Here is a 27,393-nt window from a genome sequence, read left to right on the forward strand (position 1 = left end):
GCTGGATTTATTTCCTTCAAAGTAATTCTCAAAGTGAAATGCTTAGGCTTAGTTGGTATCTATCTTTAAAAAATGTGACTCAGGCCCTGGCCGGTTGGCTCAGCGGTAGAGCGTCGGCCTGGCGTGCGGGGGACCCGGGTTCGATTCCTGGCCAGGGCACATAGGAGAAGCGCCCATTTGCTTCTCCACCCCCCCCCCCCCCCTTCCTCTCTGTCTCTCTCTTCCCCTCCCGCAGCCAAGGCTCCATTGGAGCAAAGATGGCCCGGGCGCTGGGGATGGCTCCTTGGCCTCTGCCCCAGGCGCTAGAGTGGCTCTGGTCGCGGCAGAGCAACGCCCTGGAGGGGCAGAGCATCGCCCCCTGGTGGGCAGAGCATCACTCTGGTGGGCGTGCCGGGTGGATCCTGGTCGGGTGCATGCGGGAGTCTGTCTGACTGTCTCTCCCAGTTTCCAGCTTCAGAAATATACAAAAAAGAAACAAAACAAAAAACAAAAAAACAAAACAACAACAAAAAAATGTGACTCATTGACTTCCAGAAAGGTAGTAACAATTTATATCCCTACCAACAGGGTGTGTGTATGTGGGGATGCCTGTTTCTCTGTTTCATTGCTAGTCTTGGGTATTCTGGCCATTGAAAAAAATTTACCATCTTGATAGATATAAAATAATACCTAATTGTTCTTATTTACTTCTCTTTGATTACTAGTGAGGTTCAACATTGTTTCATGTGGCTTTTTTTGTGCATTTTCAATTATAGTTATTATATTTTGAAGCACCTTTTATATTGTGATTCAGTCTATTTACATTTTTGTTGGTCATGCTACATTTCCCCCAGTTTTTATTTTATATAATTTATGACCATTATTCCATAAATTAAAAGTATGTGTTAAATCTATCAACTATTTTCTTTTTGGTTTCTAGCCTCAGCATTATCCTTGGGAATTAGAAAGATAACTTTTAAAGAATAATGTTTGTGAAGTTTATAGTGCTTTTTATATTCATTATTTCTTTCAAACCTCACAACACCCTTTTGATGTAGAAATTATCATCTTCATCTATATATGAAGAAAATCAGTCTGAGAATTTAGGGATTACCAAGAATTAGTAAGAAGAGTCTGGACTTAAGCTTGACTCTAAATCCTGTCCTCTCATCTCAAAAAACAAATAAGAATTGGAATAGCTTCAGGAAGAGTCGATAAATGTTAATAAAGATCTAGATGTTTTATGTAGAATGAATTAGCATTTGGTTGGCTGTCACTCTTCATCTCGTTTGGAATACTTGAAAAAAATTCATGTCAAAATATTATTCTGGAATAGATCTACTAAGACTAAGGCATATTTTGTGGGCAGGGATGTGGTTTGTATACTGATGCTGATTCTTGAACTGTGTTTTAATCTTTGAAATCAGATGAGTACTGAAATTGCAAATAAATATTTAGAACTATTTTTATCAATGTGACAGGGTTGTGACATCAAATCACATGGCCTTGGATGTCTTATCTTGCTGAGCAGGGGGTATGCAAGTGTTGCTGAACTTGCACCATTGAGTCTCATGAGCAGAACTGATCACTGAGTCTTATGAGCAGAACTGCATATTAGTTGTACATAGTAGGACATAAAAAATAAGAAATTAAAAATAAAGAACAAATTGATCCTTTACCACAGATAGCTTGAGAAATACTGCTCTTGGCAGCACGTTGTGCTTTTTAACCTCAGCCAGAATTCTGAATTCTGTGCAGAGACAGGCCTTTGGAGCAGTGGAAGGATCTTGAGCTCTGACCCTGCCTTGACCTTGCAGGTGGTGTGCCTGTACCAGACTCTGGGAAACCCCCTCAGCAAGCTCACTACTCTCAACAGCATGCACTCCTACTTCATCCTGTCTGATGATGGAACTGTGGGCAAGTATGGAAATGAGATGATACTTAGACGGAACCTGGAAAAGTACCTCTCTCTGCAGAAAATACACAGCCGTGAGTACCACATGGGTCCAGCCACAGGTCCTGGATGGGGTCCTGCTGTGGAGCGAGGTGCTCTGTTGTCATCTGTACAGAGCGGAGAGGTCCCAGTCAGCCCCTGCCTTAATGTATGTGACAGGGTGTGAGGTGGTACAGGGTTGTGGGTAACAGTCAGGAGACAGAAAAAAATGTCTTGGGGACAATATAGATAGGGGAGGGTTTGTGGAAGAGTGGAGAGTTTAGCAGAGCTCCAGTTGTGTTAGGGTTGGATGAAGGGGGGATGGGAATGGCTGAAGAGCAGTAAGGAGACTGGCTTGGGAGGACTGGGGCTGTGAGTTTTGATAGTTGGGAGAGAGGACATTTCATATGTGGGTGGGGTGGCCCCCAACAGGAAAGAGGTTGAAATAAGACAGAGCTTTTAGAAATAGGGACCATTGAAGGTGTCCATGTGGTGTCCTGCTCATGGGAGTGCTTTGAGATGGCCATTTTGGTAGTATCTATGGAGGGAGAGGTGAGCGGAGGGCCCGATTCATTGAACATCCTAGAGTGGAGAGGTGGGCTCCATGAAGGGGGCAGGAAGGCTGGGTGCTGCCTGGAGAAATGGAGACGTTTCATGATGCAGCAGGAGTTGGGCTGCTGCCTCTTTTGATGAGTTAAATTTTCCATGATATCCTCCATCTTTTGGAGCCCAGAGCCTAGGAGGAAGAAGGCCCTGGGAGGCACAATTCTTTTCAGCCTTTGACTTTTGTCTGGGAAAGGCTGATTGTCTTTTGAGTTTTGGGCTTTGATCCCCTGAGGCAGCAGAATGTAGTGAGGCAGAGATCAAAGCTCTGTCATTTACTTCCTGTGACCTTGGACAAAGGAATCCACATCTGTCAAACTGTTTTCTTAATATAAAATGCATGAAACTGGCCCAGGCCAGTTGGCTCAGTGGATAGAGTGTTGGCTCTGTGTAAGGTATTTCCCTGCTGAGGAAGAAAGAAGGGCGTAGGCACCAAGGGTGGAATAGCAAAAGCTTTATTCAGTAGAGCGCATCCTGGACAAGGTTCTCTGTCCGCAGAATGGGCCAGAGAAGTCCACGGATTCTCCCGCGGGGGGAGGGGGGGATTTATAGCGTCCGTAGGTAGGGTGGTCAGGTTGATATGATGTGGCGAGATTTCATTGGCTGACAGACAGGCATTCTTTTTCAAAGTGCTCCTGGGCTGTTTCTTTTGGCAGGCATGGATGTGGGTAGTTCCAGCCCAAAGTCCCTGGACCTGGTTCCTCATGTGACCTTCCCCCATTGCCAACCGACCTCACATTCTGACCTTTTCTGTTAGATAGGGGCCCTGCTATTCCTCTGGCTACTTCCTGCTGGTTAGGGGCGTCGTGGGGAAGGGAGGTCGGAAGGAGGTGGCGCTGAGGGGAGTCGCGTATATGGGTGTAGGAGCATCTGTTTGACCATGACTTGAGAAGCCTCGCGGATGTGGCCCTGTAAGAATTTAAGAAAGAGAGCAAACATGAGTAACATGCTGATAATTAGAAGAGGACCTAGGATAGGGGCAACCCAGGTGAGGATGGGTGACTGCCACCAGGAGTTAAGCGGGTTGTAGGAGGAGAGGTCCTTGCGCAGTTTCTCTTGCAGATGGTTGAGGACATTGATGTTTTCTTCCATCAGGCCAGTCTCATTGATATAGTAACAGCATTGCTCCCTGCTTTAATTCATTCTGGCGGCAGGTTCCCAGTGGGAGGGACAGGAGTAACAGGAGGATCTGCAGGGCCCAACCTTTTGGTGGCCCAACCTTTTGGTAAGTGGGGCCCAGTGGTTCCGACTTCCAGCGGTCCTGCATGGGGGCAAGCTTGAGGCGAGAGACATGGTATCAAGGTGTTTGCCCTAGGAACTTGGCTGCAGTAGGAGTAGTCAGTATTACCGTATGGGGTCCCGTCCACCTGGGCTGTAGGGATTTGGGCTGGAGCTCCCTCAGAAGATCCCTGTCTCCTGGATGGAGGGGAAACTGCTGGGTGTGCTTCAACTGGACCCCCTGTGGGAGGAAGGGTCCGGTACATGTGTTCCCTGAAAAGATGGCGGAGTAAAGAAAGAAAGGGGAGGTAGGTGGCAAGAGGAGGGGGGTTGACAGGTAAGTTGTGATTGATTAGGAATGGTCTACCATAAACCAGCTCAAAGGGGCTGAGTCCAGTGGAATTTCACAGGGTTGCTCTGATTCTAGTGAGTGCCAGAGGGAGGAGGTTTGGTCAGGAGAATCTGGTCTCGATGGGAAGTTTAGTTAGCTGACCCTTCAGGATGCCATAGGCCCCTTTCCACCTTACCTGTCGATTGAGGGTAATAGGGTATGTGGAGCTTCCAGGTGATGTTGAGAGAGGTGGCAACCTGCTGGACTATTTGGGCAGTGAAGGCCGGGCCGTTGTCTGCTGGATGGTAGTCGGCAGTCCAAATTGTGGGATGATACGTTCAATGAGAATGGAGGCAACGATGTCTGCCATTTCTCTAGAGGTGGGAAAGGCTTCTATCCACCCTGGAAAGGTATTAACAAAAGTTAAGAGATAATGGAGTTTTTTGTGAGGGGGCATATGAGTGAAGTCAATTTGCCAATCTTGGTCTGGCATGTGCCCCCTCAGTGTATGAGTAGCGAAGCGGGGGCGGAGTCCCCCTGTGTACAGGGTTTGGAACAGACAGTGCATGCTGCATGTACCTTTTCGATAGTCTGCTGGAGGCCTGGGAAGAAAAAGGGTGGTTGCAAGAATTGATAGAGAGCTTTTGGTCCTATAAGTAAGGAACAGTGGCTATCAGAAAGGAAGTTTCAGCTTATCCTTTTGGTAGGGCAATTCTGTCTCCCAGAAATATCCATCCCTGGTTGCACATGTCCCCACCCTTTCTGAGGAGGGTCTGTTCTTCTTAGGAGGTAGGAAGGTTTCAAGGAGGTGGAGAGAAACATGAGAGGAGTAGAGGAGGCTCCCAGGGTGAGGTCTTGAGCCGCCACGTCGGCCCGAGCATTTCCCAAGGCCACCGGGTCCTGAGAGGTTTGATGGCCCCTACAATGTACCACGGCCACCTCAGTAGGAAGCTGTAATACCTGCAAAAGTTTAGAAATGAGGGTAGCATTGATTATGGGGGAGCCCCTGGTAGTGAGGAAGCCCCTTCCCTTCCAGAGGGCAGAGTGGCTGTGGGTGATAAGAAAAACATATTTAGAGTCAGTATATTTGGTTACGCATTTTCCCTGGGCCAGAGTGAGTGCCCGCGTGAGATCTCTGGGAGGTGGTGCCCTCTGGCAGCTGTTGGGCTTCTAGGGTAGAGGAGATGGTGACCACTGCATAGGCTGCCCGTCGTTGTCGTCCATTGGGTCCCTGTACAGAACTCTCATCTACAGAGTATTAGATCTGGATCTTTTAAAAGAGAATCTGATAATCCATCTCCGGGTCTGCTGAGGAAATCTATTAGCTCTGTACAAGAGTGGGTGGGTTCCGGAAGTGTCGTTGGAGCTGGCAGTAGAGTGGCTGGGTTGAGTCGGGGAGAGGGCAAAAGAGTGACTGAAGGGTTTTCGACGAACAGGAGGTGAAATTCTTGTAGGCAAGAAGGACCTAACAGAGAAAGAGATTTGTGCGAAAGGAGGTTGGTGAGCCTGTGGGAGGAGAAGACAGTGATGGGTTGAGAAAGGGTGAGCTCAGTCGCCTCCTTGGTGAGTTCGGCTGCTGTGCCCAGTGCCCGGAGGCAGGGATGCCAGCCTCTGACAGAGGTGTCCAGTTGTTTAGAGAAGTATGCTATGGAAAGGTATGTAGGCCCCACAGCTTGAGTCAGTGCTCCAACTGCATTACCGTGCTTTTCATCAGTGAAAAGGTGGAAGTGGCATCGGGGGTCAGATAAAGCGAGAGGGGGAGAGGAGATGAGGGCATCTCGAAGGGTAGAGAAAGCGCTTTTGATGGCGTTGGGGGATGTGATAGGTCCTGTGGGAGTCTGTTTTGCAGCCTCATAGAGGGGTTTGGCTAAGAGAGCAAAATTGTGAATCCAGTGTCTAAAGAAGCCTATTAGACCTAGGAAAGAAAGAATCTGAAAGAATGTGAAAAAGGGGATTCCATCCAAACTGCATGTCAGGAGTGGTGTGCAAAGGGGAAAAGAAGGGGTCCCATCCATTCCCGTAACCGAGACCTGTGGGGGAACTAGAAGTCCAGAGTGTGATGGAAAAACAGAGAAGGTAGCCTCCGTGTCCACAAGAAATGAGATGACTTACCTGCTATCTGCTGGCGAGGGTGATAGGGGTCTTTGAGTCTGGGCTGTGTCAGTCGTCCATGAGGCCTAGGAGTTCAAGCAATGGGCCTGCCTGGCTGGCTTGGCCTCTCATTTGGGTGGCTTGTCCTTTGCTGAGGAAGAGCCTGTTGCCCAAAGAGACCAATTGCTCCGCCAGTGACCAGGCTGCTTGCAGTCAGGGCAGGGCTTAGTGGGCGGCCTTGGGCAGGGGCACTGCCAGGACCAGTGACCCTCTTTGCCACATTTAAAGTAGTTCCTGGTGGGGTTCCTCTTTGCGGCCCGGATTTGGGTCAAGCACCTCCTATGCCTTGCCCCTGTTGCTCTGCCGGCCTCAGGGCTGCCACAAGAGCCTGGGTTTGGAGAAGACAGTGAGCTTGAAGCCGGCTGGGGCCTCAAGCGTGCAGCAGAAGGTAACTCCTCGGGTCTGGTGAGCAGCCTCGGCCTTTTCCTATTAGCCACGACCATTAAAAACTTTAAATGCCATGTTTATCAGGTCTCGGATAGGGGCTTGGGGGTTGGGAATAAGAGGAGGGGGGCTTCTGGGGAGCGTGGAACCCAGATCTGGCTGGAAACGCTGGAGCCAGAAGCAGTTCAGGGTCAGGCCTTCCTGCAAGAAGACTGGGGCTGGGCCGTGGGGTCAGGAGCCCTGCAAACCTGGGTGAGGGCCAATGGCTGGTGGAGGAGGGCCTGATGGGGGAGGGGCTTAAGAACACAGCAGAAAAGGGAGGGGCTCCTGGTCGGCAGGAGAAGGGGATTCCTGGAGGGAAGAGACCTGAGCAGAAGAGGTCCACAGAGGGAACAGAGAGGGGTCCGGAGAAAGGGGCGCCCCCCAGGGTCGGGCAGGAGGCGGAGAGAGTTGGTGGTCAGCGAAGGAGGAAAGATCAGGAGTAGACGGTTTAGCTGAGGTTTCTCTGGCCAAAAAGGGCCTGCGCCGTAGAGCAGGCGGCACAGAGATGAGGAGGGGAGCGCAAATACTAGAAGCCCTGAATGTAAGGGATCTTCAACCATTTCCCAGTTCTGTGGCAATAGTTAAATTGGTGAAGGTGTTAAAGTCAAAAGTCCCTTCAGGAGGCCACCTGGTTCGATTATCCAGTGGGTTCTGTGGCCTGGCCACATTGGAGAAGAAGATCAGTTTCTTCTTCTTTAGAGAGGGGAGAGATTCCGGATAAGGCAACTCCAGGAGTGTTTTTGAGTCAGGTTTAGATTCCTGTGCCTCTATGGCCACCCTCAGTCTTGGAGTAATGAGAGATGAGAATTGGTGTCCCTCAACTCAAGCTCTGGCCACCTGATGGTTAGGTAGAGTGGATGTGTCCGGGACATCTCCAAGGGCACACATACACTCGGAACAGATAAGAGGTCCCTGACACAGCTGCGATTACGGACAGGGAGTCTCGGTGGAAGGAACTGAGGGGAGGCTGGAGGCAGGGGACTTACCACACCATGTGCCAAAGTGGGTGGGAGGTCAGAGGTCCTGGTTCTTCCTCGGAAGGGAAGGGGAGAGGAGAGACCCCAGCCGGCTTCAAGCTCCTCCCGAGTTTCGACACCAAATGTAAGGTATTTCCCTGCTAAGGAAGAAAGAAGGGCATAGGCACCAAGTGTGGAATAGCAAAAACTGTATTTAGTAGAGCGCATATCGGATGAGGTTCTCTGGTCCGCAGAATGGGCCAGAGAAGTTGCATGGATTCTCCTGCCCAGGGGTAAATGATACATTGGTAGGGTGGTCGGGTTGATATGACGTGGCAAAATTTCATTGGTTGACAGACAGTTGTTCTTTTTCAACGTGCTCCTGGGCTGTTTCTTTTGGCGGGCATGGATGTGGGTGGTTCCAGCCAAAACTCCCTGGACCTGGTTCCTCACATGACCTTCCCCCATTGCCAACTGACCTCACACTCTGCATACAGACATACCTGGTTCAATCCCCAGTCAGGGCACTCATGAGAAGTGACCATCTGCTTCTCTTTCCCTCCATCTCCCCCTTCTCTCCCTCTTTCCCTCTCACAGCCAGTGACTTGATTGGTCCTAGCATCAGCCTCAGGCACTGAGGATAGCTCTGTTGATTTGAGCCTCAGCTCCAGATGAGGGTTGCTGGGTAGACCCCAGCTGGGGAGCATGCAGGAGTTCTCTATCTCCCCTCCTCTCACTTAAAAGAAAAAAATTTGATTGAATTGGCAAAAGGTTGATCATTTTTAGAAATGAGTGATGGATACATTGGGATTCATTATATCCTTCTTTTCTCTTTCAGATAGGTTTGAAAATTTCCACAATGATTTAGGTTTGAAATTTTCCACAATGAGAATTTGAAATTTCTTGAAGACTACTAATTCTTTAAAAAAATACTGAAAGCTGGCCCTGGCCGGTTGGCTCAGCGGTAGAGTGTTTGGCCTGACGTGTGGAAGTCCTGGGTTCGATTCCTGGCCAGCGCACACAGGAGAAGCACCTATCTGCTTCTCCACCCTTTCCTCTCTCCCTTCTCTTTATCTCTCTCTTCCCCTCCCACAGCCAAGGCTCCACTGGAGCAAAGTTGGCCCAGGCACTGGAATGGCTCCATGTCCTCTGCCTCAGTTGCCCAGCAACGGGGCAGCAGCCCCACATAGGCAGAGCATTGCCCCCTAGTGGGCATACTGGGTGGATCCGTTTCAGGTGCATGCGGGAGTCTGTCTCTCTGCCTCCCCTCTTCTCACTTCAGAAAAAACAAAAAAATAAAAATAAAAATACTGAAAGCCTTTAGCTATTTTTTTTTAAGCCAGTGAAAGCTTGAAGATGCTTTCACCAAATTTATGCTTTTATTTCAAGTGGAAGCTTCTGGCTTGTCTTGAACTATGCAAGCCTGAGTCAAAAAGAAAGAGTGGATAGAATAAAAAATGAATGTATATGGTGATTAAAACACTTGTGTCTGTATATCAAAATAGCTGATGGGCTGAGATAGGGTTGCTGTGTAACAATTTGGTATTGTTTGTCACTTGAAATAGGCTCAAGACAAGCCGTGCCCATGGTGGGGCTGGTGGTGGAAGGAGGTCCCAATGTCATCCCCTGGGTGTGCGAGACTGTGAGAGACAAGCATCCTGTGGTGGTGTGTGAAGGCACTGGCAGGGCTGCCGACCTCCTCGCCTTCACCCACAAACACTTGGCGGATGAAGGGTAAGTTGTTGACTGTCACTTTTGAAACTGCGGTGAATATTTTTTCACTTAAGTTCTTTAAGCTCTGCGTTTATGTGGGATGGATATCCCACAGAGAAGTAGAGACTGGAATTCATCTTTCAGTAGTGCTTATACTTATTAATCAAAATACCCTCCAGTAATGCGATTTGCTCTTTTCTTAGCCGAGGAATGATCTGCCTCTAAGGGATGCTTGAGCCTTGTCTGGGCTTCTTGAAGAAGCATTTGCAGGGAGAATGAGGGAGGAGATGCTCCTGCAAATGGCCATTAAAGCTGAAAAAATTCTGCAGTGAGCAGTGTTGGTCCCAGATCACCTTCAAATTCATTGGCCATTAGTAAAAATAGCAGAAATTGGGGAAATAGACATCCTGACACTTATATAGTGTATATTGTGCTTATTTTAGGTTTTAATTCTTTCCCCCTTTTTAAAGTGAGAAGGTAATTTTTCTCTAGCCACCCTATATAGTCAGTGTGATTCTTCTGATTTTTAATGCATGCTATTTCTACTGTGTAAGTAAAGTGCTAAGGAACTAAAATACTGACCCTGCTAATTTACTTACTAAACATGCATGCTTATGTTGTAACTGCCTTCTGATAATTCTTTCCTTACAGTTTCTCTCCCTTTCAGCTCTCAATTCTCTGCTTCCACCTTCTACCCCCTTCCTTATTCTTTTATATCTCTCCCTTTCCTTAAGTTACTCTGATGAGTGTTTCTTGAAACTTTTGGGGTTTCAGATCCTTTTTGAGAATATGATGCCTATAATTTCTGGGAATTGACACACCCTAGAAATTGATCAGCTTGAGAATATTTCCCCAGAGTGTATTCTTTCCAGGATTGTGGAACATTAGTCTGTTCTTGCTTTCAAGTTCAGACTTCTGGCATGACTACTTCTCTTTGCTTCCTGATCATTTCTTCCTTGGCATAAATGCCCCCAGAAACCTTCTCATTCAGGTCTGGAGAAGGAGAGGGAGAGGGAGAGGGAGAGGAGGGAGAGTAGAGAGAGGGAGAGGGAGAGGGAGAGGAGGGAGAGTAAAGAGAGGGAGAGGGAGAGGGAGAGGGAGAGGGAGAGGGAGAGGGAGAGGGAGAGGGAGAACAGGGAGAGGGAGATTAGGGAGAGGAGGAAGAGGGAAAGGGAGAGGGAGAGGGAGAGGGAGAGGGAGAAGAGAGAGAGGGAGAGGGAGAGGATGGAGAGGGAGAGGGAGAGGGAGAGGAGGGAGAGGGAGAGGGAGAAGAGGGAGAGGGAGAGGAGGGAGAGGGAGATTAGGGAGAGGAGGAAAAGGGAGAGGGAGAGGGAGAGGGAGAGGGAGAGGGAGAGGGAGAGGTCGGTTTTCTTGTGCTGATGTTACTGACTTGTTCCTGTCTCTGCATTGTGCCAAGTCATCATGGTCACTTATCTCTCTCCCAGGACCCTTCGTCCTCAGGTGAAGGAGGATATCGTGTGCATGATTCAGAACACTTTCAACTTTAGTCTGAAACAGTCCAAGCACCTCTTTCAGATTCTAATGGAGTGCATGGTACACAGGGATTTTGTGAGTATGATGAGGTGATGACTCAACTGACTTAAAAACATGCTATTTTTTTTTAAAACAATTTGATTGTTTCTTTTCACAATTTTTTTAAAGAGTGCGGTTTTACATTTTTAACTTTGTAGATAACTCTACAGAACTTGACCCTTAGTTGAACAACTTGGCTTCTTAATCACCCTCCCACCCCCTGTGTCTAATTCCCGACTGTACCCAGGAAAAAGCACTTAGATAGCATAGCAGTAGTACATGAAAGCAGTTAAGTTTAGTGAAACTGACACATAAATCTGTTCATGGTTAAAGACTCCTTGTCTTAAGTGAACTCAAGTCTGCTGGGTTGATGACTGCCTCCCAGCACCCCAGGAAACCCTGCAGGACATCATTAAGGGAGCCCAGCAGTGGGAAATATGACTGTATACTCTGAACTAGAAAAGAAAGTCCACTGGCCTCAAAAAAATCAATTGAATAAGTTCAGGCTAGACAAACCGTGGATAAACATATGTGTAAAAATCTTGGGGCTTCAGTTGACTTAATAACAACACAAATAACAACCACATCTACAATTAGCAGTGTGCTTTCAGACATATTTTTTACCCAAAATAGCCCAACAAATGAGTACAGTATGGTAGTGATTGTTTCTTTCAGTTTCAGAGATGAAGCTGATGCCTAGAGGGATAAAGTGATTTACCCAGAGTCTTGAAATTATGAAACAGTAGAACTGAAACCTGAGCTCAGATTTGAAATCTTATGTGTGATCTTACTACATTTTATAATTCCTACAATAATCAGTAAGTTAAGAGAAGGACATATTAAGGAGATCACTCTTCTATTTGTTTCCTCCTGTCATCAAAGAGAATTACTAATGAGTGGTGGCACTGTATCAAGAGGGAACTAGAGAAGGCAACTAAGGTTTTGCCTTTTATAGGAATTAAGTTCTCAGCTCCTATAAAATTGAGGGTTGATTTTATTCATGTCCATAGAGGGGCTGTTAAGTGGAAGGAGGGGACTGATGTGTGAACTGTGGAAGCATAGTGTTTGCCTTTGTGGGACCTCTTGTCAAGTGGGTGAGGAACCTCAGAGTCAGTGGTCATTAGATATTTACCCAAGGCTGACTAGTTAGTGGCATATATGGGGCTAGAAGTTGCCAGTCGAGGCTCTTTTTTGTCAAACAGCTCTCCCATTATATTAAATATGTATATCTTCATTTGTAAAGCCTGAGATGTGTTAATTAACAACAGGAGACCTTTTCTAATTATAAATATTTTTATTTGTCTTAAAAAATGAGCACATGCCAGATGCTCAGGACACTGTGATGTTGGGATGTCGATCTGTGCTGCCCGTTGTACTTGCTCATTGGGTGCACTGTTATTGCCTCACTATTTTTGAGGACAAATCCTTGAGGATTTATTTCTCATTAAAAAATCAAAAGTCTTAGTTTCTAAGACTAGGTGAACAAAAGGATCTCATTTAGTATTCCTTCAAAATGAGGAATGGTTTCCTTTACATGAGGAACTGACCCAGGCTTGCTTTCTTCCTTTTTTTTTTTTTTTTTTAAGTGAGAGAGACAGACAAAGAAAGACTAGAAGGGAGAGAGATGAGAAGCATCAACTCATAGTTGTGGCACTTTAGTTGTCTATTGATTGCTTCTCATATGACCTTGACTGGGCAGGGGCTCCAGCCGATCCAGTGACCCCATGCTCAAGCCAGTGACCTTGGGCTCAAGCCGGATGAGCCCACACTCAAGCCAGTGACTTTGGGGTTTCAAACCTGGGACTTCAACACTCCAGGTCAATGCTCTATCCACTGCACCACCACCAGTCAGGTGACACAGACTTTCTTTTTATAACATGTGCAGAGTAAATTAATAATGTTTTTTTATATATGTTTTTTCTAGGATACATGTAATTTTTTAGGTATTTTTTTTTCTGCATGCCCACAGTTCTCCATTATCCTGCTCAATTTTTTTTCTTTTCTGTAAGTAAAAAAAATTTTTTTAGTAAAAAGGTTTTTTTTTTAACTATGAGTGATTTTTGAAATTAATATTGTTTTCCCTCAATTCATTAGCTCAAGAACAAATTTTGTGCGTCCTCTTGAAAACATTTTTTGCTAGTTCCCAAAATATATGGCTTTCTGTTTTTCAACTTCTAGATTACCGTATTTGAGGCTGATTCGGAGGAGCTGCAAGACCTTGATTTAGCAATCCTAACAGCTCTGCTAAAAGGTGAGTGGATAGGGTTACAGCTGCTCCTCACTTATAGTTCTCATGGTTTTTTTTTGTTGTTTGTGTGTTTGTTTTTTTAAATGAGAAGTAGAGAGGGAGAGAGACACTCTCCTGCATGTGCCCTGAAAGGGATCCATCCAGCAAGCCCCCTATGGGGCGATGCTCTGCCCCTCTGGGGACGTTGCTCCACTGCTTAGCAATAGAGCTATTTTAGCACCTGAGGTGAGGCCACGGAGCCATCCTCAGTGCCTGGGGTCAATTTGCTCCAACCAATGGTTGCAGGAAGGGAAGAGAGAGACAGAGAGAGAGAGAAGGGCAAGGGTGAGGGGTGGAGAAGCAAATGGTCGCTTCTCCTGTGTGCCTTGACCCGTAATCGAACCCAGACATCCACACGCATGCCAACTGGCCAGGGCCTCTACTGCTGAGCCAACTGGCCAGGGCCTCATGTTAGATGGCACTTTGTGCTTTATTTGTTGACATTTTAAATAAACTATATGATTGTTTCTTTCTTTTACTCTAGGCACAAATTTATCAGCATCTGAACAATTAAATCTGGCAATGGCTTGGGACAGAACGGATATTGCCAAGAAACATATCCTAATACATAGGCAACATTGGAAGGTATAATGAAAATGAAGTTATTTGGAAAAACTATTTTGTGTTGGTTTGTTAGGGAGGGGCAAAAAGGAAATTGCAGGAGAGATTAATTGGTTTGGGAGAGGTGAGGGTGGCATCTCTGTAGCTAGGTGCCCAGGGATCAGGAGAATATTTCTCTCATTTTCTTTGCCTCCCTGAAATCATTTTTTTTCTCTAGCTCTGCAGACTAATTAAAACTGACAAAGGAAGTTGGAGGACTGACAGAGGATTTTAAAAATATTTTGTATGGTCAGATTTTTATATTGTTATTTAAGGCTTAAATTTATTTTATTTTTTGCTTTAAATTGTAATAAATACCTATAGTAGAAATTAGTGAAAACAGAGAAAAGGAGACAGAAGAAAAATTACCTATTGTGGTCATCATAATTACTATTAACATTTCTTCTTACTTTTTTTTAAAATACCATCTCTTCTTCACATAGTGTTTTGTAACTTGCTATTTAAACATTTTTTGTTAAATTGATTTTAGAGAGAGAGAAAGGGAGAGAGAGAAAAAGAAATAGATTTGTTCTATCTTTTTATGCATTCATTGGTTGATTCTTCTATGTTCTCTGACCAGGATGGAACTGTCAACTAAACTACCTGACCAGGGCTATTAATATTTTGTTTTCAAAAACTATAGCTGTGACCATACCATAGGTAGATCATTTTTGGGTCAAACTAATACATACACATTTTTTAAAACATCAAATGGTACTAAATGTCTACTAAAAAATCCAGGAGTTCCTTGCTAACCCAACAACCAAGTACTTTTGACATTTTTGACTGTTCTGATATTTATAAACCTCCATATTTCTAAATTATAAGTCATATTGCTGTCTTCTGATTTATCAGTTTTGGAGACTGCGCAGCACTCTGTCTGTGGTCCTCACTGCTGCACCTGGACCTGTTGCCCGCTGCTCCTCATGTTGGAGGATCACCTCTCAGGGTCTTGAGGATTCCCTCTTGTGTTAGGGCTCCCATTTCCTGTAGTTCGTGCCTTCCTCTTTCTTGGTGTATTCCTTTATTTTGGGGGTGTGCGTACCTCAGTATCTTACTGAGAAACGGACTATAGAAGATTTGAAGGACTTAAATGTTTGAATATATTTAAATTCAAGATTGGAAGTAATTCTTTTAGAGAATTTTTGGATGCTTAGCTTCTAATACCCAGCATTGCTGTTGACAAGCAAACATCTTTCTTTTTTTCTAATTTTTTGTGACTATTCTTCTCTTTTTCCAGTGTTTTGAGATTTTGCAAATGTATGTATAGTTGTGAGTCTTTATATTCATTATACTGAACATATGATTTCAATTTAGTGATCATGTGTTTTCGTTCTGGAGAACTTCCTCCCGTTTTCTTGTTTCTCTTTTTAGAATTCCTATTAGTTAAATGTTGAACCATGGATTGCACTTCTAATCTTATCTTATTTCTCTAATATGCCTTTTCGTTGATAGATTTTCTCAACTTTAATTTTCATGGCTTACAGGTAGCTTTTTGTTTCTGGCAGCATACTACTAATTTCTAAGAGCAAATTTGTTCTTTGCCCTTTTTTTATTTTTTTTAAAAACAGCATACTGAATACAAATATATACATATGTTTTAATATAAAATACTTATATTTTAAGTGAGAGGAGCGAAGATAGAGACAGACTTCCATATGTGCCCTGATTGTAGTCCACCTGGCAACCCCAGTCTGGAGCAGGTGCACAAATCATCTGAGCTATCCTCAGCTCCTGGGGCCAACCCCTGGACCAACCGAGCCACTGGGCTGCAGGAGGGGAAGAGAGAAAGAAGGGGTAGAGGAACTGGAACAGAAGCAAATGGTCACTTCTCATCTATGCTACATGCTGGGCCGACGCTCTATCCACTCAGCAAACCAGATATATCTTCTTTTTTTCCTGAGGATATTAATGATAACTCTTTTGAAATTTTCTTCTTCCTGCATTGCATGATTTCTCTTAGTTGATATTTTGTGGTCTGTTTGTTCTAGAGTTTTTGTTTAAAAGTGTAAGATAGAAAGCTCATTGGAAATTCTGAGCCTGTAGGTTTGAGCTTCACAGTGGGGTGATCTGGCTGCCATTTACTGGTGGACCTGTGAGGGAAGTTTGCAAGTCCATGTCTTTTCTTTCTGTTAGTCACAATACCAGCAAAGGCTCCTTCAATCCCCTGCTGGAAGGTGAATCCCCAGCTGTGTTGCTGGCGTTATAAAAGTCAAGTGGGGGAAGATGACTGGGAAGGTCACAATATTAGAAATTCAGCATATGTGCATTTATTTAATCCTGGTGCTGCCAGAATTCTGTGGCATAGGTTTGTCTAGTTTTTGACTTTTTCCAGTTTCAATTTCTGGGGACTTTCACTTTCTGGCTTTGCTTTCCTACTTTCAAAATATTGCATTCTTTTTTTTTTTTTTTTTTTTGGTTTATAAATACTTTGTTTTTATTTTATATTTTTAGACCTGCATATTACATTTTGAAATTCTTATTTTTAAATGAATTTACTGAGGTGACACTAGTTAATAAAATTATACAGGTTTTAGGTATAAAATTCTGTAATATGTCATCTGTACATTGCACTGTGTGTTCACCACCCCAAGTCAAATCTCCTTCCATAACTGTTTATCTCCCCCACACCCTGTCCCTCTGGTAATCACCATACTTTTGCTGTGAAAATGTACCACAGCTTTATTATCCACTCATCTACTGATGGGCACTTGGGCTGTTTCAAATCTTGGCTATTGTATGTAATGCTGCAATGGCCATAGGATGCATATATTCTTTCAAATTGCAGCTTCTCGGGAAAATAGTATGGAGTTACCTCAAAAAGTTAAAAATGGGGCCCTGGATGGTGGCTCAGTGGATAGAGTGTCAGCCTAGCGTATAACATCCTGGGTTTTATTCCTGGTCAGCACACACAAGAGAAGTGACCATCTGTTTCTCTCTCCCTCCCTCTTCCCCTTCTCTCTCTCTTTCCCTCCTGCAGCCATGGCTCAAATGGTTTGATCACTGAACCTGGGCGAGGATGGCTCAGTTGGTCCAAGTATGTCAGCCTCAGGTGCTAAATATAGCTTGGTTGATTTAAGCATTGGTGCCAGATGGGGACTGCTGGGTGGATCCTGGTCTGGGCACATAGGGGAGTCTCACTATCTCTCCTCTTCTCACTTGAAAAAAATTAACAATGAAACTGCCTAATCATGATCTAACAATTCCACTTCTGGGAATTCATCTGAAAAAATCAAAATGTTGCTTTCTTGATGTTCTTGCTTTTGTAAATTCATTAAAAAAATCTCTTTACTATGGTGTAAATGGAGTTTTAGGCAGGAGTAAAAGTAAATGAGTGTGTTTGATTTTCCATTTATACCCAAAAGCCAACTCTAGTTTATTTATTTATTTTAAAATTTATTGATTTTTTTTGAGAGAGGAGAGAGAGAAAAAGAGAGGGAGAGATAAAAAGAGGGGGGAGAAGCAGAAAGCATCTGCTCATTGTAGTTGCTTCCTGTATGTGCCTTGACCAGGCAAGCCCAGGGTTTCAAACAGGTGACCTCAGTGTTCCAGGTTCACGGTTTATCCACTGCACCACCACATGTCAGGTGCCAAGTGCAGTTTAGATAAACATGACAAGTTGGGAAAAAATACCAAAGCAGATTTTTAACTAGAATTGCATTGAATTTGTACATTTATTTGGGAAGCATTGAGATTTTTTACAATAGTCCATCTTCCCACACAGAGCAAATTTATTTAACCTGTTCTTTATGTCTTCACATTCACTTTTTGTTATTTCTTCACTCAGGTGCTGAGGTAACCTTGTATTTTATATTTACTATATCTGTATAGTTTTGAGTTCAAATACACGTAATCTTTTAGTTACTTCTACTTTCGTTATTGTCTTTACCTTTTTTATTTATTTCTACCCTCTGAAGCCTGGCTCACTGGAACAAGCAATGTTAGATGCTCTAGTGATGGATCGGGTGGATTTTGTGAAGCTCTTAATAGAAAACGGTGTGAACCTCCATCGCTTTCTTACCATCCCTCGACTGGAAGAACTCTATAATACAGTGAGTATTGGAATATTTCATCATTCACCTCCTTTAATATTTACCTTATGTTCAAGTCTTCTTGAATGTCATGTAAAAGATAGCTTATGGAGACACAGACTTTTCAATAAAGGAGAAATATTTTTACCGATTCTATTTGATCCTATGGTCATTTATATATTTCCTATTACTAATTACACAGAATAGAGAAATACACTAACTTAAGAAAATGTTGGCTCAGCAGTAGAGCATCGGCCTGGAATGTGGGAGTCCTGGGTTCGATTCCTGATCAGGGCACACAAGAGAAGCAAGCATCTGATTTTCCATCATCCCTCTCCTCTCTTTCTCTCTCTCTTCCCCTCCTGTAGTCATGACTTGAATGATTCAAGCAAAGTTGGCCCCCAGCACTGAGGATGGCTCCATAGCCTTGCCTCAGGCACTAAAATAGCTTGGTTGCTGAGCAACAGAGCAGCAGCCCCAGATGGTTAGAGCATCGCCTGGTATGGGGCTTGCTGAGTAGATCATGGTTGGATTGCATGTGGCAGTCAGTTTCTCAGCCTCCTCCTCTCACTTAATAAAAAACAAAGAAAAGAAAATATTGTAATAAGAACATAATTAATGCCACAGATGTGAATAAGAACCAATTAGTTTTATTGTGTGATTAAAAACATCTCAACCCAAGGCTGCTGTTAAAATTTTGTTCCTGCAACTTTCCTATGCAAATCCTTATTGAAACTAGACTGGCTTACTCATTGTAAAAACACCAATTGCTTGAGTCATGCATCTTTTGTGCCCTTCCTTGTCCTTTGAATTGTATCCTTTCTTCAAAGCCCTATTCAAGTCCTGTCTTTTTGACCTGTCCCTATTGTACAAATTATTTTCAATTCTTGAGCACACACATCTTCATATTGTTGGTTATATTTTGTGTAAGTACTCATTCTTTTCTATTAGACTGTAAAAACTGCAAAGAAATAATACTTATATTCTTTGTTGACTCTCAAATGCTTGATTGAACAGAGTAAAGATTCAATAAATATTTGTTTAAGGAATGTAATTGTGTGATAGAATTTGTATTTATGTGATTTACATATGTTATAGAATAGTTATAAATTAGTTACAATTTATCTCTGCCTCTGTCATATAAAATTATTTAAGTCCTTAGTACCTACCAAACAAGATGTATATCTTGCTTTGAAAAATATTTGTATCTAATTACATTTTCTCTTGGGAAATACCTTCTTTAGAATTAATGTGGCTTGCCTGACTAGGTGGTAGCGCAGTGGATAAAGTGTCGGACTGGGACACGGAGGACCCCGCTTTGAAGCCCTGAGGTCATCAGCTTAAGTGCAGGCTCATCTGGTTTGAGTAAAGCTCACCAACTTGAGTCCAAGGTCGCTGGTTTGAGCAAGTGGTCACTTGGTCTGCTGTAGACCCCTGGTCAAGGCACATATGAGAAAGCAATCAATGAGAAACTAAGGTGCTGCAACAAAGAATTGATATTTCTCATCTCCCTTCCTGACTGTCTGTCCCTATCTGTTCCTCTCTCTGTCACACACACACACACACACACACACACACACGCACGCACACATTAATGTGGCTTAAGCTTCATTACTAAAGAAGTTGAAGAAAAATTTCATTATTCTGAAAGTTTTTATGCATTCTGAAATACATTTTTGTCTCCCAAGTACATGGTAATTAAAAGGTAGTTAAAATTCTTCCTTTTGTTCCTTATTACAGAAACACGGACCTACTAATATGCTCTTGCATCATCTTGTCCGAGATGTAAAACAGGTAACCTAATTCCAAAGGTGTGCAGATTTCTTTGTAAATTGCCTTAGCCTTATGATAGAGGCCTCACCAGATTTTGCTTTGTAAAATATAGATTTGGATCATAGCGAATTACCTACCCTCTTTGCCAGTGACTGAACAATTTCATCAACACATTTTTCTATAATTTACTTTGTGTTTTTAAAGATTTGATGCACCAAGTGTCTTTAGATAATAATTATTTTCTCTTATAAAATATAAACCAGAGACATATCAAACTTCCAATCAGAACTTCAGCTCAACGTGATACAGCAGTATTGCCAGTGTTGATAATAATACCTGTTGAAAATGAAGACATTTTCTTGTTCTGTTGTCTTTATTGAAGGACTCATATATGATTTCTGTTGTTTTTGTATTATTATTTTGACTATTAGTGAGATCTTGGTGACGGCTTGGTTGCTCTCACTTCTTTTCTGAGTCTAAGCATTGTTCTAAGGAACTAGAATGAATCCCACTGCTCTATAACCCTTTCTCCTATTTTGCCCATTATGTTTTCACTGAACTTTGTTAGATTTAAAATAATCTGTCCTGTGACTTACCAAGACTTCTCAACGTTAACAGATTTCTATGCCGTAATTCCTTCTTTTGTAGTTACCAAGCACTTTCATTCACATGTGCAGAAAACTGGGAGTGCCTATTTGTCACCATGGTTAATATCCATCCACAGTGCGTTTGAAAAGCTCTTTCCTTATTTTCCTGATGTCTCATATCTTGATGGAGAAAGCATAGATTTTTCATAGGTTATGTTGACATTGCCGGAGAGCCTAGTGAAAGGAATGTAGAAGACAACATTTAGTAAACAAATCAACAGTAACCCAAAGTGTCCGTGCTGATGTAAATTTAGTTTGCATTGATTTATGATAGATCAAAATGATTTTCCTTAGATTATTTCCTTGAACTATGATTCTATCACAGTAAATTGAAGAAAAAAGAATTGAACAGGTTATGTAAGCTCTTAACTAGCAGCAAATAAGAGCATAATTTTATTATTTCTTTAAAAAATAAATTATCAATGCGAAAAAGAAATAAAATCATTTACATATATCCCTATATATCAGCTCATTTCTTGTTCAAAGCTTCATGAACGTTATTCACAGAGATCTTGTTCAGCACTCTGTGTGCCTTTAAAAATGTCTGTGAGTTGCAGTTCAGAAATAACAGTTTTGAAAAGGTAGTAAAGTGAGTTTTTAGGGGTCAAAATCAGTTTTATTTAGACCAAGATCCATTTACTTGGAAATCTGTTGCTCACCTCTCCTACCGACTGTAACATTTGTCTTGGCACAGCCTCGTGTTTTGATATCTCATTTGGTTCTGCTGTTCCATGTTCCTTATTTTTATTTGTTCTACCTCCTTCCGTATTCTTGTTTTCTGTACGATACTGTCAACACAATGCAAAGTGTTGTAGCCATTTTCATAGAGAACTTGAAGATTTAACCCAATGTTAATTTTTTGATACATACATTCAGTATATCACTCAGTGATACTACTTCTGTTGTGCTGCAACAAAGTTAAAAACAATATTTTATACTATATTTAAATGTATTTTGTTCTAAAGTATGTGTGTGCCTGAGAGAAAGAAAACAGAGAGTGAGTGAGAAGATCTAAGCAGACATTCAGTGTCTATAAAACTAAAGCTATATTAAAGTTAGCTTTAATATAGTGTCCTTTCCCAGTTGAACATGCATTTTCTATCAGTAGCGGGTCATTAACAGATTGGTTTGTAAAGATGATTGAAAAGTCTGAGTCTACCTCTTTGCAGTAGATTTGGTTATATTCTAATGGCATGGAAAAAGAGGTAGAAAAGAGAACTGAAAGTTATAATTGATTATATGTTTTTGTTTCAGCATACCCTTCTCTCAGGCTATGGAATAACACTGATTGACATTGGATTGGTAATAGAGTACCTCATTGGTGGAGCATATCGCAGCAGCTACACCAGAAAAAATTTCAGAACCCTCTACAATCTTTACAGAAAACATAAGGTAGCACAATTGAAAAGTACCCTAGAAAAATTAAGGGTAACTAATAATAACACTTTTTTCCCTTCTTTTTTTAAGTGAGAGGAAAGGAGATAAAGAGACAGACACCTGTACATACCCAGACCAGGATACACCTGGCATCCTGTCTGGGGCTATGCTCACAACTGAGCTATTTTTAGTGCCTGAGGCTGACACATTCAGACCAACTGAGCCATTCTCAGTGCCTGGGCCAATGTGCTCAAACTAGTTGAGCTATGGCTGTAGGAGGGGAAGAGAGAAAAGAGAGAGAGGGAGGTGTGGAGAAGCAGATGGTCACTTTACCTTTGTGCCCTGACCGGGAATCAAACCTGGGACATTCACATGCTGGGTCAGCACTCAACCACTGAGCCAATTGGCCAGGGCCATAATAGCACTTTTTAAGAAGTGCTTGAGAAGTTCAGATGGGACTAGTTTTGAAAATAGACATTCTATTTAACAACCTTTTTTATTAGTTGCTATGTGTAAGCTACTGTGCTTGCATGCTGGCCTGGCTGGATGTAAAGATTAGGAGTTTAGAAACTTAGAGAGGAAACAGACTTATGCATAATTAACCATAATGCAAAAGAGGGTGTAAAATATGCTACATTGACATAGAAGTAATGTGATGCGAAACATTAGAGGGAGAGATGATCAGCTCTTTCTTTTGTTTCTCTTTTGAAAATATAGATGTCTAAAGCTTAATAGGATTAGATCTATAAACTCATACTAGTCCATAGTCTAGAGATGACAATCTTGGGACAAGTGTGGGGATTACAGTATATGAAAAGATGAATGCTGAATGTACTAAAAAACACCTATTTTACATATGTTATTTTTCACCTTAGTTTTAGAAGTCTAGGAATTTAAAATCAGACTGGTTAATTGATTAGCAGAGAAAGCATGGCTTGTTTCTTAAAAGTACCTTTACAGATCAGTAAACAGAAGAGACTAATTCTTATTAGAGGATAATGGAAGTGTTAGAAAAGGTTGATTGGGGTGTTTTTGGTTGAAGGTAGAACAGAAGCAATGAAGGGCACAATGCTGTGGACGTCAGGGTATGTTTTTGCCGTCACAAGGAGACCTTTGTCACTGGAGAAGCACCAGGAGTTGTGAGGAGTGAGACTGGAAAGGAAGTTTGGAAAGACCACACAGAGAGTTTAGAATATCAAGCTACTTTTGACCTTTATTTATAAAGACTTACGTGAAGTGAAAGCTGTATTTGGCTTTAGGAAGTGATACAACAAAGCATAAATGAACCCAAATCTCACAGAGAAAAAGGTTCTTTATTGAAATTTCAGAGGCATAGGAACACACATGAGCCATCAGCTCCTTCAGTTAAACAACATGCACCTTGCTCTGTGGTTACCAGCGGGTAGGTTCAAGGACAAACTGTGGCCATGGTACAGTCCAGTGGAAAGCAGGCTAGGCACGTACGCTAGTGCCCTTCATAGAAATGAATTAGAAGTTACCCACTTTATTGACTGTTTTTTAGTGAAGAAGGACAGAGTTTATTGTGTTTCTTAGAAATGAGATCATAAAGTTATAAATGGGTGTAACTCTCGAGTTCAGAGAGATCTAGAACTGAATCTTCGTTTTGCTCATTAGTAGCTGTGTCATCTTGAACAAGAAATTTAACTCTCTGTCAGTTTCCTCATTTATAAAATGAGAATAATAATATTCCTTTTATAAATTTGTCAAAAGGACTAAATAAAGCAATATTAGAAAAGCCCATATTTCTGGTTTTTTAGAGGGTATAGAGTAACTGTTAATAATAATAGTATGGTTATTATTAATGACATCTTTCTCTATCACAATAATGAATATTATCTTTAAAAAGTCTTGACTCTATCACAGTTATGTCTAATTTATATCCATAAAACTTGAACTAAAAGTAAACAAAATAGTTCAAAGCCTATGGTTTGTATGAAATATTTTTATGTTAGTCCCTTCATTCACAAATACTTCTTTTTAATTTCCTTTCTCAGTGATGAAGCTTCACGCTGATAAGCAGTGAATGATGTGGTTGTGCCTAGCCACAGGGAATTCCAGTGGTGATATTATATAACACGGGGAGAAATTCCATAACTTTCTAATTAACCTTAACCTTGGAGCTGTTTGTGAATGGGACCTTTTTCTTATCAGGGCTATGTATCTTTATTGCTTGTTCTGAGCTGGTATAGAACATCCATTGATTTCTAATAGAATTTCCACATCAAGAAGGAATGCCGATATATATAGAGGGAACAAAAGAGCACGTTTTCAGAGATGTTAGGAAATAACAGTGCCCTTAATAAGAAGGAGATCATGAGGGGCTCTTTATGGATCAGTAAATAATTAACCTTATTAATGATTAACTACTAATCATGTATGAGAGATAACCATTGGATATATTGCTAGAATACAATTTTACATTTGGGGTTTCATTACTGTCTAGAAATAAAATGTTGTTATTAAAATCATTTTCCCTTTTTGTTTTATTTCAAAAATATAATAATATGTGCCAGAGAGTGAGCCGGTCCCAGTCCCCTCTTCCCTGGAGATGCACTTCAGGAAATAGACCAGAATCTGCAGACAGCACGCTGCATTCCCAGTTCATTAGAACTGCCCAGCCTTACAAACTCAAGGTACCATTGCTTATTTGTAGATTTGAAAAGAAAATTGTTCTTGCATACTGAGACCACCTCTTTATTTAAAATTGGAGAAAGAGAGGTACAAACGGAGTCACCATGGACAAGTGCCATAAACAGATGGTACAAACCAAAAGTATAACTCAGCTGTCCTGCAACAATAAGCACAGGCCCAGGACACAGTTCTGGGAACTAAATAAAACTGGATTTGGTACTTTAGCTGACTTTCTTGTTCCCACTGCCACCTGGTCCAGATGATGAATCAGGAAGGCAATCATGGGATGGTAAAAAAATGTGATTGTCAACCCAACACCAAACCCTCATCCTCTTTCCCTGAGGCAAATTAGATGTGACTACTCTCTTCTCCTTTTCTTCTCTCTTACATTGTCCTTATGCATCTTATTTTTTTTCCATTTGAGGCTTTCTTGAAATTAATTTTAATTTAATGTTACGGTATGACAGTAATAATGTGTGTATACCGACGTGTGCCCAATGTCATTATTCCCTCTCCCCAAGCGACCTTGGTGCCGCTAGCCTCTGGGGATGAATGTATTACTCAAGAGTTTCTATATAAATGGTTCCTATGTTGGCTGAAAGAGGTTTGCTCTCCATAGCTCCTAGAATGAAAAGATATTTTTTGAAGATAAAATTACCCTTAATCATCATCAGTGAATACAAACTTCCTATACTTATAGAAATAGAGGAAGCTTATTATAATTTTTGCTATGCCCCCCTTAATTAAAAAGAATAATTATTGAATCTTATTATTTGCCAGGCATTATGTTGGGTGCTTGGTTGAATTGGGATACAGGTGGGTTGGGGAAAACATGATGACTAAGAAATGTAGCCCCCTACTAAGTAATAGTCCTGGTGCAGTATGATGAGCATTGAGGTTGAGATACATACTCAGTGTTACAGAAGAAGATGGGAATTAGAGAGTAGCATTTGAGATGAGCTGTAAAAAGTGGGTTTACCAGATGGGGAGTAGTATTTCATCATTGTCTATTGACATCACTAGAATAATATAATCAGAATAAAGAAAAGAAATGTAAAACCAATCTATTTGGATGCGTGTTCGCAGCACTAGTGACATTTTTCTAAGGGGGTAATGATTCTATTTGTAAGGTGAGGTTAGAGTTTTTTTGTAGTACTTGTCATTTATCCGGTAAATTATATCAACCCATTTTCTTGGGAAATTAAAAGTTGTCATACAGTTAGTGGCTCTATTCCAAAAGTGTAGTGTTTTAAGTTGTACTAAGTGAACTTAGTGTATCTCAACTTAGGGACCCTGATATTATTAGATACTAGATTACCTTAAAAGGCCAAAATTTTGGTTTTTGGATTATAAAGTTCTATTATTTTTTTAAATTAATCTTGATAATGTTTATAAATTATAGATTTAGATCTATCTATCTATCTGTCTATCATCTAACTATCGTTTGTCTATTTACTTATCTCAATTATAATTTATACTCAATATTACTTTGTATTAATTTCAGGTGTACAGTGTAGTGGTTAGACAACTACTTTACAAAGTATTCCCCCTGGTATTTCTAGTATGCACTAACACCATACATAGTTACCATAATATTATTGACTCTATTCCCTATGTTTTACTTTATATCTATTTTATAATGACCAATTTGTGCTTCTTAATCCCCTCACCCTTTTCACCCAGTCCCCAACCCCTTCCATCTGGCAACCATCTGTCTGTTCTCTGCATCTCTGGGTCTGTTTCTGTTTCTATTCTGTATGTTTATATTATTCTTTAGAATAGCATATGATTTTGCTTATATGTAGAATCTAAAGTTCTATTATTTCCATTTCTAGAATACTTGATGTGTTCCATTAAGTAGAACTCCATGTATCTGATTATCTGGAAACCATTCCTATTTTACTTTCCAACAGGAAAAGTCTGTCATCCTTCATAAATCAAGGAAGAAGTCAAAAGACCAGAACATAGCCAACGATCCCGAGTCTACTGGCTTTATTTACCCTCACAATGACCTGCTGGTTTGGGCTGTGCTCATGAAGAGGCAGAAGATGGCCATGTTCTTTTGGCAGCATGGAGAGGAGGCCACTGTTAAGGCGGTGATTGCTTCTATACTATACCGAGCCATGGCCCGGGAAGCCAAGGAGAGCAACATGGTGGACGATGCCTCAGAAGAGATGAAAAACTACTCAAAGTAGGAATTTTCTCTTCACCACATACGAAACACTGATAGTTCTTAGAACAGCTAGACATTTTTATCTCCTTTATCTTCGAACTTGTACAAGGAGTGAACCCACTGCCATGCATTTCACGTGCCATTAGAAGTAAGGTTCTTTAGGTATTTTTGTGTGTGTGTGTGACAGAGACAGAGAGAGTCAGGGAGAGGGACAGATAGGGACAGACAGATAGGAAGGGAGAGAGATGAGAAGCATCAACTCCTTGTTGTGGCACCTTAGTTGTTCATTGATTGCTTTCTCATTTGTGCCCTGGCCGGGGGGCTACAGCAGACCAAGTGATCCCTTGCTCGAGCCAGCAACCTTGGGCTCAAGCTGGTGAGCCTTACTCAAACCAGATGAACCGCGTTCAAGCTGGTGACCTTGGGGTCTCGAACCTGGGTCCTCTGCGTCCCAGTCCAATGCTCTATCCACTGCTCCACTGCCTGGTCAGGCTTTAGGTATTTTAAGGAGCTTTGTGGAATAAAGGTAAGAGAGACTACCTTCAAGTCAGAAGACTTGTTCTAGTCTTAGTCCAGCTGTCTACTAATGGGGAAGTCATTAGACTAGGCTTTGGGACTTCAGTCTCCTCTCTGCTATTAACTGTTCAGTTAATGATTTTGAAAGTCCCTCCTGACTTTTAAACTCTTTGATACTTAAGTTAAATTAAAACTTGTGGTTTACTTTAAGTATCTCTCAGGCAGAAAAACAAATTCATTATGTATTAAAGAACCAGAGCAGGATGGGGAAGATAGAAAAGTTAGAAATGTTTTTGATTTTTTGATTACTAAAGCAGTAATAGTAGTGAGGTAAAAAAGGAGAGCTGAAGTTAATAGAAATAAATTTATAATTTTCATTTTAAAAGTTCCAGAGAATGACAGCATTTACTTTTTTAAAGACAACAATCTCCCAGAAAATTGCAGAAAATGTCTCTAGGTCTGGCTCCTTCCTTAAGTTATCTATGTATTTTTTA

General features: G+C 41.9%; 1 protein-coding gene across 5 annotated transcripts in view; it reads left to right on the plus strand.

Annotated features, from left to right (window-relative positions):
• TRPM6 (transient receptor potential cation channel subfamily M member 6) overlaps window positions 1-27,393 on the plus strand; it is a 186,769-nt gene that overhangs the window by 72,178 nt on the left and 87,198 nt on the right. For 4 of the 5 annotated variants that reach the window (XM_066367977.1, XM_066367980.1, XM_066367979.1 and 1 more), the window contains 10 exons: window positions 1,797-1,968; window positions 9,163-9,331; window positions 10,756-10,879; window positions 13,022-13,094; window positions 13,615-13,715; window positions 17,648-17,782; window positions 19,502-19,555; window positions 21,436-21,573; window positions 24,093-24,212; window positions 26,124-26,401. In XM_066367977.1, coding sequence (XP_066224074.1) covers window positions 1,797-1,968; window positions 9,163-9,331; window positions 10,756-10,879; window positions 13,022-13,094; window positions 13,615-13,715; window positions 17,648-17,782; window positions 19,502-19,555; window positions 21,436-21,573; window positions 24,093-24,212; window positions 26,124-26,401 — 1,364 coding nt within the window. The remainder of the gene's footprint in view (window positions 1-1,796; window positions 1,969-9,162; window positions 9,332-10,755; window positions 10,880-13,021; window positions 13,095-13,614; window positions 13,716-17,647; window positions 17,783-19,501; window positions 19,556-21,435; window positions 21,574-24,092; window positions 24,213-26,123; window positions 26,402-27,393) is intronic. The other variant, XM_066367978.1, reaches the window with a different exon arrangement.

Source organism: Saccopteryx leptura, chromosome 2, assembly GCF_036850995.1.
Source record: "Saccopteryx leptura isolate mSacLep1 chromosome 2, mSacLep1_pri_phased_curated, whole genome shotgun sequence".
NCBI classification, from domain to species: Eukaryota; Metazoa; Chordata; class Mammalia; order Chiroptera; family Emballonuridae; genus Saccopteryx; species Saccopteryx leptura.